This window comes from Podarcis tiliguerta, assembly GCF_965153285.1.
Source record: "Podarcis tiliguerta genome assembly, chromosome: 5".
Lineage (NCBI taxonomy): Eukaryota > Metazoa > Chordata > Lepidosauria > Squamata > Lacertidae > Podarcis > Podarcis tiliguerta.
The window spans coordinates 9,078,996-9,091,740 of NC_139538.1; the positions used below are offsets into that span (position 1 = coordinate 9,078,996).

At 43.6% G+C, this 12,745-nt stretch overlaps 1 protein-coding gene across 1 annotated transcript in view; it reads left to right on the top strand.

The window, feature by feature from the left end:
- The window catches only part of MCCC1 (methylcrotonyl-CoA carboxylase subunit 1), a 29,792-nt gene extending 18,494 nt beyond the window's left edge, over nucleotides 1-11,298 (top strand). The window contains exons 15-19 of the mRNA XM_083442225.1: nucleotides 5,848-5,897; nucleotides 6,253-6,390; nucleotides 7,240-7,347; nucleotides 8,934-9,005; nucleotides 11,067-11,298. Coding sequence (XP_083298351.1) covers nucleotides 5,848-5,897; nucleotides 6,253-6,390; nucleotides 7,240-7,347; nucleotides 8,934-9,005; nucleotides 11,067-11,186 — 488 coding nt within the window. The 3' untranslated portion in view covers nucleotides 11,187-11,298. The remainder of the gene's footprint in view (nucleotides 1-5,847; nucleotides 5,898-6,252; nucleotides 6,391-7,239; nucleotides 7,348-8,933; nucleotides 9,006-11,066) is intronic.
- Nucleotides 11,299-12,745: the final 1,447 nt, after the last annotated feature.

A 12,745-nucleotide genomic window follows, 5' to 3' on the forward strand; every position in this document is an offset into this window, starting at 1 on the left:
GCTGCTTCACCCTGCTGGAAAGCTGTTGGGAGGCTACATATATGTTTCAGTGTTGGATGCGCAGTCACACACCCTTAACACATGCAAAGACAGGCACATAGTCATATATGCACAGAAAGCTATTTCCCATGAAAACTCTACTCAAGTTTCACATTCTGTTTTCTGAAAAGAAAGGAAGTTCTCCAACACCCTTCCCTGCCCTGACATGCAAAAAGAACTCAGTTGTCTAAGCAGCACATCTGAAGCACAACCCCTCTCTTAAAACAATACATTTCAGGATGCAGTTGCATCCTAAAAAATGATGGCATGCAGTTGCTTTTTTGCAAAATGGCATGCAGTTGCTCTTTTGCACACTTGCAAGGGGCCACAATTCGAGACTGAGCCCTAGAAGGCCTGCTTCTGCATTGACACCAAGTGGTCATCTGCAACTGGCAGTGACTTCTCAGAAGTTCTTAAAGATCAGCTTGGCCTGTATTGGGGAATGTGGCCTTCTAGGTAGCCTAGTCCTAAGTTGTTTAGGGCTTTAACTGCTGCTTAATGAATGTTAGAATGACATCAGATTGAACGTAAAAGGTTATTAGTCAAAAGGTGTAAAATTAAAGGATTTAATATTTTAAGATGTTAGGATAATTAGCCCGGTGCTGCCAGTAAATCTTCCCAATTGATTTATTGGCTCCTCAGTCCAGCACGCTCTGCTGTGTGAACTCTTGCTTCACTCCTACAGCAGTAAAACACCTTAGCAGAATAAGCGCAGCATACGTGTGATAAAGGCTTAAATTAAACGAAGGCAGATTCTTTCCTTAAAGTCTTTTATTGCTCCGATAACATTGGCAAAAATCCATCAGCGCTCAACTGCATCTCTGCCAGCTCCTCTCACCGAGCGAGCTGCTGACACACTGACACTTTCGCTTTCACAGCACACAAAGAACATTCCAGTCTGCTCACGTCATTTCCTGGCAGACGTCCCAGGAAATCCCTCCCCTTTAGAGCCGAGGCATAGCAGTTTACCTCATTACTGCTCCCAACACCCCCTCTTGCCTCGGATCGGAGGGTAGAATCGACCCTTGGTCGTCCCAAACCTAAACCTACGCAAAACTCTCCATGTCTCTGGAAGGAGAGTGGCTTCGTTAAGCCATCAGCTAGGTTCTTCGCAAAAAACAAAAGGTCGTCAACGAAAACTAACACCTGTTCCTGTTTCTCACCAGACCCTTTCAGGTAAAGACAACTATCAGCAACACTTTTTCTGAAACCTAACTCTTCCAAGGCTTCATTCAGGCACATGTTCCAGTTTCTGGCAGATTGACGCAAACCGTAGATAGATTTGTGCAACCTCCACACAACATCCTGCCTCTTGGTCTCAAACCCTGGAGGAGGCTTCATGTACAGCTCCTCCTGGAGATCTGAGTTTAGGTAGGCAACATCCACATCAAAGTGGTTTACCTTCCAGCCTCTCTGTGCCGCACAAGCTAAAAGCGTTCTCAGAGTCTCTGCACGTGATGTCGGCGAATACACTTCCGTGAAGTGTATTCCCTTCTTCTGAGAAAATCCACGTGCAACTAATCTCGCTCTATACTGCGGCTGTCCAGTCTCTGTGGGTTTCAAACGGTAAACCCACCTGCAACCTACTGCCTGTTTGCCTGGTGGCAGTTCAGTGAGTGAAAACACACCTAGATCCTTCATGGACTTCAACTCTTTGTCCATTGCCTTGTGCCACTCAGCTGCTTCTTCCTCAGGTAAACTCTGAATATCCTCAAAGGACTCAGGTTCACATCTAGCTGAACCTACCCAGACACCTGAAGCCTCATACCGATCAGGAGGTCTCCTTGTCCTCGTTGATCTCCTCAGTGTGACTCTTGGTGACACTGCTTCTTCTTCCTCAACCTCAGCATCTTCCCCCTCTGACCTGCTGCGCCTTTTGGGCTTCACAGCTGGCTCAACGGGTGAAGAAGGCTCACTCTTTGGTTCAAGCTTGACTCTTGTCAGAGGAGGTGTTTGAGGTTCCCCCCTCTGAGGGAGTCTAAGTTGTCCCTGTCTTGGACTTTGTTGCTCTGGACCTTGGTCCCTTGCAACCACTTCATCATCCTCCTCTTCAGCGTCTGAGTCATAGGACTGTTGCATAACCACCTCTGGGTTTGCGTGCAGACGCTCCCAGCCTGCTTGCTCACAAAACTCTGCACTATTACTCACAACCAGTCTTGACTGATCACCACTGGGGTACGCAAACCTCCAGGCCTTTGAGCCAGGTTCATACCCTACAAAGATCATTTTCTTTGCTCTTGGCTCGCCTTTTCTGCGTAGAGCCTTTGGAATAAGCACCCAGGCTTCACAACCAAACACACGGAAGTAATTAACCTTGGGCTTTTTTCCATGCAGTAAGAAATACGGTGTATTTCCCACGCTAGAGTTGTACACTCTGTTCTGTGTATGCACCACATACTTCCAAGCTTCAGACCAGAACTTTTGGGGTAGCCGAGCATCCCAAAGGATTGCAGAAACTGCCTCTTGCACTGTCCTGTTTTTCCTCTCTGCCACACCATTCTGTTGCGGAGAGTAAGGAGCAGTGAGTCTGTGGCTAATCCCCTTCTCCTTGAAAAAATCTTGCAGAGCGGATCCAGTGAATTCCGAGCCTCGGTCACTCTGAAAAGCCTTAACTTTGGCGGAATACATCGTCTCCACAGCTATGATCCAATCCCTAATCATTTTTGCTGCCTCAGCTTTGGTTCTCAAAGCAAATGTCCAGGCGGATCTCGAAAAATCATCAACCAGAATCAAAGAAAACTTTGACTTCCCCAAAGATTCCACCGCCATTGGCCCACACAAATCTGCATGAATCAACTCAAAAGGTTGTGTGGTACGTCTCTCTGATTTCAGATAGGAGCAAGTTACAATCTTAGATTGCTTACATGCATTGCAATCTAAAAACTTGTCACAACTCTTAAAGTCACACCCTTCAGTTAAACTTGGGGCCTTCCTAAGAAATGCCCACCCCAAATGAGCAAAGCGTCTATGCCAAATATGAGCACAACCATTGTGGGGCGCTACATTCACACATTGCCCCTTGGCGTCCTCTGCGTCTTCTTCTCCTGTGGACAAAGACAGGTTAACAGTGAACAAGTTGTCTTTGGCATGCACTGTATAGACATGGTTTCCATCCTTGTAGAATTCGCACTTGTCACCTGCAAAAGAAACTTGAAAGCCCTCTGTTAGCAAATCATGTACACTTAACAGACAATTGGTCAAACCAGGCACTGCAAAAGCCTTAACTTCATGCTTAAGAAAAGGACAGTAAAACAATCCAGTCTCAGTCAGTCTCTTTCGGCTTCCGTCCGCAAAAGTCACATATTTTTCAGCTTCTACTGGCCTGCAATCTCTCAGCAGACAGCCAGATGTCACTAGCAAGTTCGAAGCTCCACTGTCAATCACAACAGTCCAAGAGTTGTGTTGTTGACATTCCTGGGTCGCCATAGCAACAACCCCCCTCTCACTGCCCCCTTGGCTGGGGCCTGTGTTGACTTCCTTCACTGTAGCCTTTGTTGCAACTCTCTCAGTTGCCATGGAGACTGGACTTCTCTCACGCAAGTCCATGGCCCTTATCTGTACTTTCGCCAGATGGTTGACCTTGAAGGCTTCCACTGTAGACGGCTTCCCACGGGAAGGTTTCTGCGCTCCTTCACGTAAACAGCTTATGGTAGTAGCCTTTGGAGAAAGAGGCTTCTCTGCGCTGTTGCTTTCCTCTGCCCCCCCACTCTCAGCACCCCTGGGGCTCCCAGGTCGATAACCTGCACCCCCTCTGTTGGGTCTGGTGGGCCTGGGGTTCTCCAAGCTTGGCCCCTCTCCAGGCCTCTCAGACAGACTCATCTCAGCATCAAAGCAGCTCTCTGCAGCAGCCACAGCAGCTCTACAGCCCCCCTCTCTTGGGAGCTTCTCCCAGCTGCTCTCAGCTGGGCTCTCAGCGCCATCTTGGCTCTCTGCCCCTTCTGGCGTCGCAGCGGCCACGTCTCGGCTTAGGCCTCCCACTCCAGCTTCACAAGCTTCTTGGAGTGCTCGCCACGCTGCACTAGGCCTTCTAGCCTCTTGTACCAGAGGTAACAGGTGTACGTCGACGTTTTCCGCTAGAAACGCTAGCACACGCTGCTCTGCTTCTTTCTGCACCTCCGTGCTCTCTGCTGCCTTCTGGGGTTTCTGGACAACACCCCACAAATCTGCCCCCACTAGGGAAAGCTCCACATGAAAGCTCCACGCCAGCCACGTGCTGGGGGTAAGCTTCTCACATGCTAAAGGCTCACAGCCAAAACTGTCTCTCAGAGCCATCTTCCGCCCTTCTCAGCCCCTTTCTACTCACTCAGAAAACAGGCTGGCATCTTAAGGCTCTCGGCGTCTTCCCTTTGAAGTTCCGGCAAGCGATCTTGCACTCCACAGCATCAAAGCCTTTTTCCACACGTGCTGAAGTCCATAACCTTGTTAGGATAATTAGCCCGGTGCTGCCAGTAAATCTTCCCAATTGATTTATTGGCTCCTCAGTCCAGCACGCTCTGCTGTGTGAACTCTTGCTTCACTCCTACAGCAGTAAAACACCTTAGCAGAATAAGCGCAGCATACGTGTGATAAAGGCTTAAATTAAACGAAGGCAGATTCTTTCCTTAAAGTCTTTTATTGCTCCGATAACATTGGCAAAAATCCATCAGAGCTCAACTGCATCTCTGCCAGCTCCTCTCACCGAGCGAGCTGCTGACACACTGACACTTTCGCTTTCACAGCACACAAAGAACATTCCAGTCTGCTCACGTCATTTCCTGGCAGACGTCCCAGGAAATCCCTCCCCTTTAGAGCCGAGGCATAGCAGTTTACCTCATTACTGCTCCCAACATAAGATACCAAGGAGATCAAGATATATTAAGATATCAAAATTAAGATAAAGATCAGTTAAGACAGAGGGAAGGGATTTGCTGATCAAATATATGAATTGGAATACAGTGAGGGGAGGTGTGGGGAAGTCTGGGAAATAAGTAAACGCAAGAAATATTATGAAGATGGAATTGTTTTTATTTGTTTTTCTTTTCTATTTTGCTGTTTTTTTGCTGTTTTGTATTTCTGTAATTTTGTTGTTGTTTTTTTGTTATTTTCTGTTTCTTTCTCTATGTAAAAATTTAATAAAATATTATATATATAAAAAAAGGGCTTTAACTGCTAACAACAAAACATTGAACATGGCTCGGTAGCTGACAGGTAGCCATCTACTACAGTGGTACCTCTAGTTACGAACTTAATTCATTACAGAGGTCTGTTCTTAACCTGAAACTGTTCTTAACTAGAGGTGTGCTTTCCTAATGAGGCCTCTTGCTGCCGCTGCGCCGCCGGCACACAATTTCCGTTTCTCATCCTGGGGCAAAGTTCTCAACTCGATTTAACTCTTACAGGTTAGCAGAGTTTGTAACCTGAAGCGTTTGTAACTCGAGGTACCACCGTACGTGTAAAGCTGTGTCTCCCACTGAGCAACCTAGCAGCTACATTTTGTACTTTTCGGCCACTTCTGAACCAGGTGCAAGGGCAACCTCACATTAGTTTAATTGTGAATCACTGTAGTGGCACAGTATGGCAGAAGGTGGAAGGTGACAAAGGGAACAAGGAGCCCACATTTGTGGAGAATGGGGAGAGAGAGTGGAGGTGAAACTACTTAGAGCTTTCAACGGATAAATGGCATACAAATTTTAAAAATAAAGATAAATGGAGAGGAGGTGAGCGACTTCAAAGTGGATGTGCATTATTTTTGGGTTTTAATTCCTCCCCTAAAAAAACCCCCCACAAAAAAACCACTTGGAAGTAATTTAAATCTTTATTTTCTAACAGAAGTGAATATGACCGTAACCTACAATCGTGATGGATCATATGACATGCAGGTAAACGTCCTCTATGTAATTTGAGTGACTTTTTCTGTGTAGTTTTTTGCAAATCCTTTGTGGCCTATTTGTATTTGACCCAATCCCATCTCTGTGGACTGAGAGAAATAGGATAGAGTTTCTAAGGAGCTTATGGGTGCCTTTTTCCATATTGGTGAGTCTTAATGTTTTCTCCTGTCATCCACTCTTGGAATGCAGCATGATCTCTTCATCTCCCAAGCTTATTTCCTCAAAAGTGGTACCTGGACCAGGGAGTTAAAATCCTGTATTCCTGCATTGCAAGAAGTTGGCCTAGATGACCCCCAGGATGCCTTCCAACTCTGCAATGGTATGATGCTATGTAATTGTATTTCAGATACAGAATAAATCTTTCCATGTTTCTGGAGATCTTTCGAGTGATGGTGATTTGGATTGCATAAGATGTTCAGTAGACGGAGTTGTTCATAAATCCAAGGTGGTGATTTTGGGCGACGCCATTCACCTCTTCTCACCGGTAATATTTTCTACTTGATTTATCTGGAGAATAAATTCACAGCCAGAGAAATGAGTGGTTTTTTTTTAAAAAAAGGGAAACAATTATAGATCTGGATACATCTATTTACATTTGGGAGAACGGGGACTGAATGTGTGGCTCTAAACTTTTATGTAAGCAGCCCATAATATTCTTGTAACACTTGAAAATTCATAGCTTTAATTAGTAGCTAAGGCTAATTAGTCGATACTGAACTGTTCAGTGAATAAATTGGCTTGTAAAGCTAAATGCCTCACATCTTTAAGTCATAAGGATGGGGAGTTGGGCATGGATCTTAGAATTTAAAAGAATATCCTAAATGACTAGATGTCTGTGTAAGCTCCTGTGAATCAGGGCTGCAATATTTGAAATGTATTCATGAGGAATTACACATTTTTAATCCAGCCCATTCATATTCATGCTTTATATCATTTCCAAAATATGTGTTGGCTTAGACTCGCATCCTTTTCATACATTATTGTTATTGCTACATCTTGGAGGTAAGTTAAGTCTAAGTAGGCTTGGGAAGTAAATTCAAATTAAGGTAACAAATTACCTTGGTGTTTTCTGAATTACATTGACAACCTCCTTTATAAGAAGGAATATTCTGTTGGTGGTCTCAGAAGGCTGCTTTTTCAGTAAAAAGTGATTAAAGAGAATTAAAATGGTTCTTTTAGTGAACATCATGTAAACTCCTTGTCAATAAATCAAGTGTTTAATGTCCATCCTAGTTACACCTGTCATTTCAGGATGTGGAAAATATAGGTTTGTACCAGCTGTAAAAAGTGTTGTTGCGCTCATCTGTTCTTGGTGTATTTTTATTTTCTCCAGGAAGGTAGTGAGCAGATTGGTCTTCCTGTGCCAAAGTATTTATCCGGAGTGGGTTCAGTTGGAGATCAGGGTGGGGCTGTGGCCCCCATGACGGGGACAATAGAAAAGGTAATTCTGGAGGGATTTGTGTGTGGGCGTGGCAGAGCCTTTTCTCTTTGTAAACTGCTTTACAGGTTTTTAAAAACAATTGGCATATGAATTTTATGAAAATAAATAAATATATGAGGCGCATTGCGCTTTTGTACCAAAGGTGATGCATTGATGTGTCCTGCAGGGACTGTTTGCACATGCCATTCACTTCTCGTTACTTATCATCCTTCCTTACTGTAGAGTGTGGTTGCCTTCAGTAGATTGCTGCTTACTTTGCTGCTAGCTACTTCCTTTGAGCTCTGCTGAAGAATCTTGAGGCATTGCGGCAAATTCTGGAGCATGTTCTCACTTCATGCAAGGCAATTAGCAGGTCTTTTGAGTCTCCTCCCCCCTGAACTGAGAATATGGCCAGGAACACACCAGTCTCCCATGCTTGTATGGAAGACATGTATGGGAATTGAAGACAAGATTACTTTCAAGGAAGCTTGTCCATTACTATAGATCTTCTCACTGAAGCTCATTGAGTTCCTCAAGTAAATTTCCTGGGACTCCCTTGAAAAGGATTTCTCAGCTGTCTTCCTTCTTCATTGCCATCTGACTGTAATCTCTTTGTCCTCACAACTAGCTGTTGGTCCACATCATCTGCTGTCAAACATTATAAACCCTCTAGGCTTCATTGCTGCTCTGTGCTGCTGCTTTGTTCATCAGTTTGCTTTGTGGCTTTAGTTTATGATATTATTGTTGTTGTTATTATTATTATTATTAGTAGTAGTAGTAGTACTTGTTTTAATAGTGGCATTTTTGTAACGTGCCCTGGGACTAGTCCATGAAGGGCCAGGCATTATGTACGACTCATAAACAAAGGAGGCAGGTGATTTCATGTTCTCTAATTCTTACAGCCCATTTACTCATGGTGTAGATTTACTTGCAACTGGGGGCTCCTCCGGACTTTGTTTTTAATTGCACATGCATGATGATATGTACTCACAATGCTGTCAGGGTGGTCATACATGACCCCAACTTTCAATTTTTCAGGGTGCTCATACTGCTTCATGTCCAGTCAGTGCATATACTGCCGTGTCCTTCTGAAATCCTGTAACTTTTCATACAACAAATATTCCGGGGGTGTTTTTTTGTCCCACTTTCATTGCACTATTGCCCCTCCGGACAGCGATGATGTAGGAAGCAAAGCAGAACAACTAACAAAGCAGAATAAATCCACCATTAATACACTCTTACTATGCCAAGAATATATTGCAGACCACACCTGCAATAAAACACCAGTCTGGAACGTACATATAGCAAGAGCCATGACCAGTCATCCCTCCCTAGACCATATGCCTCTATAATACATACATGGTGATAAATGTTCATATGAACAAATTATATTTTTGGGTGCACATTTTCATAGGTGCACTTTTAAAATGCCACTGTGTTGGAGAAACCAGCTGCAAAGGTAAACTTAGAAAAAGATTGCCATTCTTCATCCTCACCCAAGGAATCTTTTGTCCTCTTTATTGCTTTCTGTAAACTTTGAGAGAAACACTATATTTGTATAGGAGGAACGTGACACCTGGTTTCTCACTCACTTTTCAATTTGTTAGGTGTTTGTGAAAGCTGGTGATAAAGTCCAAGTCGGAGACCCGCTGATGGTTATGATAGCTATGAAAATGGAGGTGAGTATCATAACATTTTAATCATGGAGAAGACAAGGGATTTGGTTTAGGTTTATTAGCACATCATATAACGTGTGCCTTAAATGTTGCAGGCATAGTATGTTAACCGACTAGTTGTTTAAGGATTGTGCTGGTTTTATTGGCACGAGTGATTTCTAGCTGTAACAAACTGTCCTAATGTTTCCCAGGAGCAAATCTTCCATTGCATTTGCATGCTGGAATATTCTTTATATTTTAGAAAAATGATCCCTCGCCCCCCCACCCCCTGCCATTTAAGCATTTCTATTCTATCCAAGGCTTGGTGCTATACAAATTCCAACAAGCAAAGAATCTCTCTAAAAACCACTGCATTTTTTCTTCATAATGCTTCTAGCAATTAATCTAAACCATTGCAGGGTATGCATTTATAACTGTGCTTTGGCCTTGCTGGGTTCCTTAATAATAACCTCAAACAAACTAGCTCTGTTTGCCTTATTAATTGATGGTGGATTCCACCTTGCGCACTGAACTATTGTTAGGCACTGTTGTAGAGCAGTGTGTAAACAAAAGTGGTGCCGTGTCAGAAATTATAGTAATCGTAACTTGACGCTAAGTGACCCTTTTCCTTCTCAAGCATCATATCATGTGCGAGCTTTTGACCCATCATTTTGATATAGCCTTGCATGACACACACTTAATTTCTAAAGCCAAAACCTAAAAATATCCTCTTAAGCACTCAGTCTAGCCTTAAATGTTTGGAGCAGGGGAGAAAAATACAAAATCTAGGGCAAGTAGATGCAGCTCATGGAGGGCCAGGTGATAGAACCTTCAGCATCCTACCAGAACTTTGGCCAATGTCCCAGCAACCTCTGCCGAAGTAATTAAAATGTGGTCTTCAATAGAATATAATTCGTAATATGCTTTTACAGGTATAAATCTGTGAAATTTGTAGGACAACGATCATTGCTGTGATAAAAGTGCCCTGGGAGCAGTGCTATCATGGCACCGGTCTGTTTGGAGGAACAAGAACCTCGGCTGAGTCTGGGTACCACTTCCTCCCCAGCAGACTGTGATCACCTGATAGGCTGATGGGAGGATGCCACATAGCTCTGATGCACCACAGTGCAATAGATAATCAGTGTTCGCATGGAAAGGGTTAACTTCCCACTCTGACCCATCCTACTCTGCAGATAATTGTTGCTGTGATTGTTGTTGTTTAGTCGTTTAGTCATGTCTGACTCTTTGTGACCCCATGGACCAGAGCACGCCAGGCACTCCTGTCTTCCACTGCCTCCCGCAGTGTGGTCAAACATATTGGTATCTTCGAGAACACTGTCCAACCATCTCATCCTCTGTCGTCCCCTTCTCCTTGTGCCCTCCATCTTTCCCAACATCAGGGTCTTTTCCAGGGAGTCTTCTCTTCTCATGAGGTGGCCAAAGTCTTGGAGCCTCAGCTTCAGGATCTGTCCTTCCAGTGAGCACTCAGGGCTGATTTCCTTAAGAATTGATAGGTTTGATCTTCTTGCAGTCCATGGGACTCTCAAGAGTCTCCTCCAGCACCATAATTCAAAACCACCCATTCTTCGGCGATCAGCCTTCTTTATGGTCCAGCTCTCACTTCCATACATCACTACTGGGAAAGCTTTAACTGTTGCTGTGATAAGGTTACCTAAAAGCAAAGCGATATGTTCTTATCTGTTGGGATGGAGCAGAGAAATCCAATACTGATGCTAGGTAGCTCTGCCTACCCCCCAATTTATTCTGCTGGGTGTGAGGCAGGTGTCAGGACTGAATTTCCCCCTAACATTTCTGCATACATTGTTGTACTTGAATATTTATCTGTATCGATAAAAATTAAAATTTCTGTTCAGTAAATCAGCATTCTTTCATTTGAGCCCTGAACCATTGGTTTTGGGTATAGATGCCTGTGCAGGAATCCCATATTGGCTTATAGATGATCTGCCTATTTTAAACGAGGTGCCATAATGTATAGCTCTTATTTGTACAACAGATGGTGCCAGCTTGAAGTTTTAAATAGAGAAACAGTGATTGTTTAGCTAATGTCTACTTCTTTCTCTGCAGCATACCATACGGGCTCCAAAGGCGGGAATAATTAAGAAGGTTCATTACCAGGAAGGATCACAGGCCAACAGACATGCTCCACTAGTTGAGTTGGTGGAAGAAGACTCTGAATCTGAATAATCCCTGGTGAATGTCGGTGATTCCTTTTGATTTTTCCATGATTCTTTTTTATTCCTCAAGAAAACATCTTTATATTTTATTAATTTAATTATTACTAATAAAATGCTATTATTTCCTCTGCCTTTGAATAGTTTCTCATCTCAGCTTCAGACTGCCTCCAAATTCTGTTCTTCACTTTATTACTCAACAACTGATGCAAAAACGGCAGAGTTTTGTGGCCCCTTAAAGACTTAACACATTTATCACTTTCATTTCACCAGGCACAGGAAGCGTTATTCTGAGTTGTGGGCGCTTTGCGCATGGTTGGGATGGAATTATAAGCAGTGAGATCACTAAATTGGAGAGAAGTACAGACAGCGATAAATACCAGCCAGATGGGTGGGGTATAAATAATAATTATATAAATTATTATTGCATATTTAACCATGGTCAGTCAGACACACACACACAGCTGGAGTGATTACACACCTGAGGGGGGGAGGGACTGCCTCCAGGTTGACAATGGGTGATGTGAAAGTTCTGGCTGTTGAAGGAATTTGTAATGGCTCTTTCAGACGAGCAAGTCATCATGGGATGCTGTAGTCAATGAGTGGTAAGGATGTATCATTGGGAGACTGTGGACTCTCCTTCATTTGAGGTTTTAAGGCAGAGGGATGGCCATCTGCCATGGATGCTTTAGTTGAGATTCCTGCATTGCAGGGGGTTGGACTGGATGATCCTCGGGGTCCCTGCCAACTCTACAATTTTATGATTCCATGCTACAGTGTGGTGTAGTGGTTAACAGCGGTGGACTCCTAATCTGGGGAACCAGGTTCGCGTCTCCACTCCTCCACATGCAGCTGCTGGGTGACCTTGGGCTAGTCACACTTCTTTGAAGTCTCTCAGCCCCACTCACCTCACAGAGTGTTTGTTGTGGGGGAGGAAGGGAAAGGAGAATGTTAGCCGCTTTGAGACTCCTTAAAGGGAGTGAAAGGCGGGATATCAAATCCAAACTCCTCTTCTTCTTCTTCTACATGCCACGTAATGGCTAGCTGGTTGTGATGTACACTGACAGAGCACTCGGAACACATAGGTTGAAAGAAAGACACTTGTTAGTAAAAGTGCAGTCTCTTTACTGTTTGCACAGCTGAACGTGTTCCATGTAAATGCAGTTTAATTTAGCTAGGCTAGTTTGTACAAAACTTCTTTTACAGGAAAGTTTCATTTTGGACAGTTGGCCAAGTGTGCTCCATCAGTTCCAAAGTGCACTTAGTACAGAATGCTCCACTCCATCTGAAGGCAGCCCTGAATTGGGAAGTTTTTAATGTTTGATGCTTTATTATGTTTTATATACTCTGTAAGCTGCCAAGGGTGCTTGGGGAAACCCAGCCAGATGGGTGGGGTATAAAATTATTATTATTATTATTATTATTATTATTATTATTATTATCGTTATTGTAAAAGTTGCTCCAGCTTACAGTTGCATTATTCACTTTCTTTTCTAAACTCAGTGTTTAGAAAATGCAAGTAGAAAGACATAGGTTGAAGTTGGCCTGTATCAAAAGGGGTTTTGATGCTTC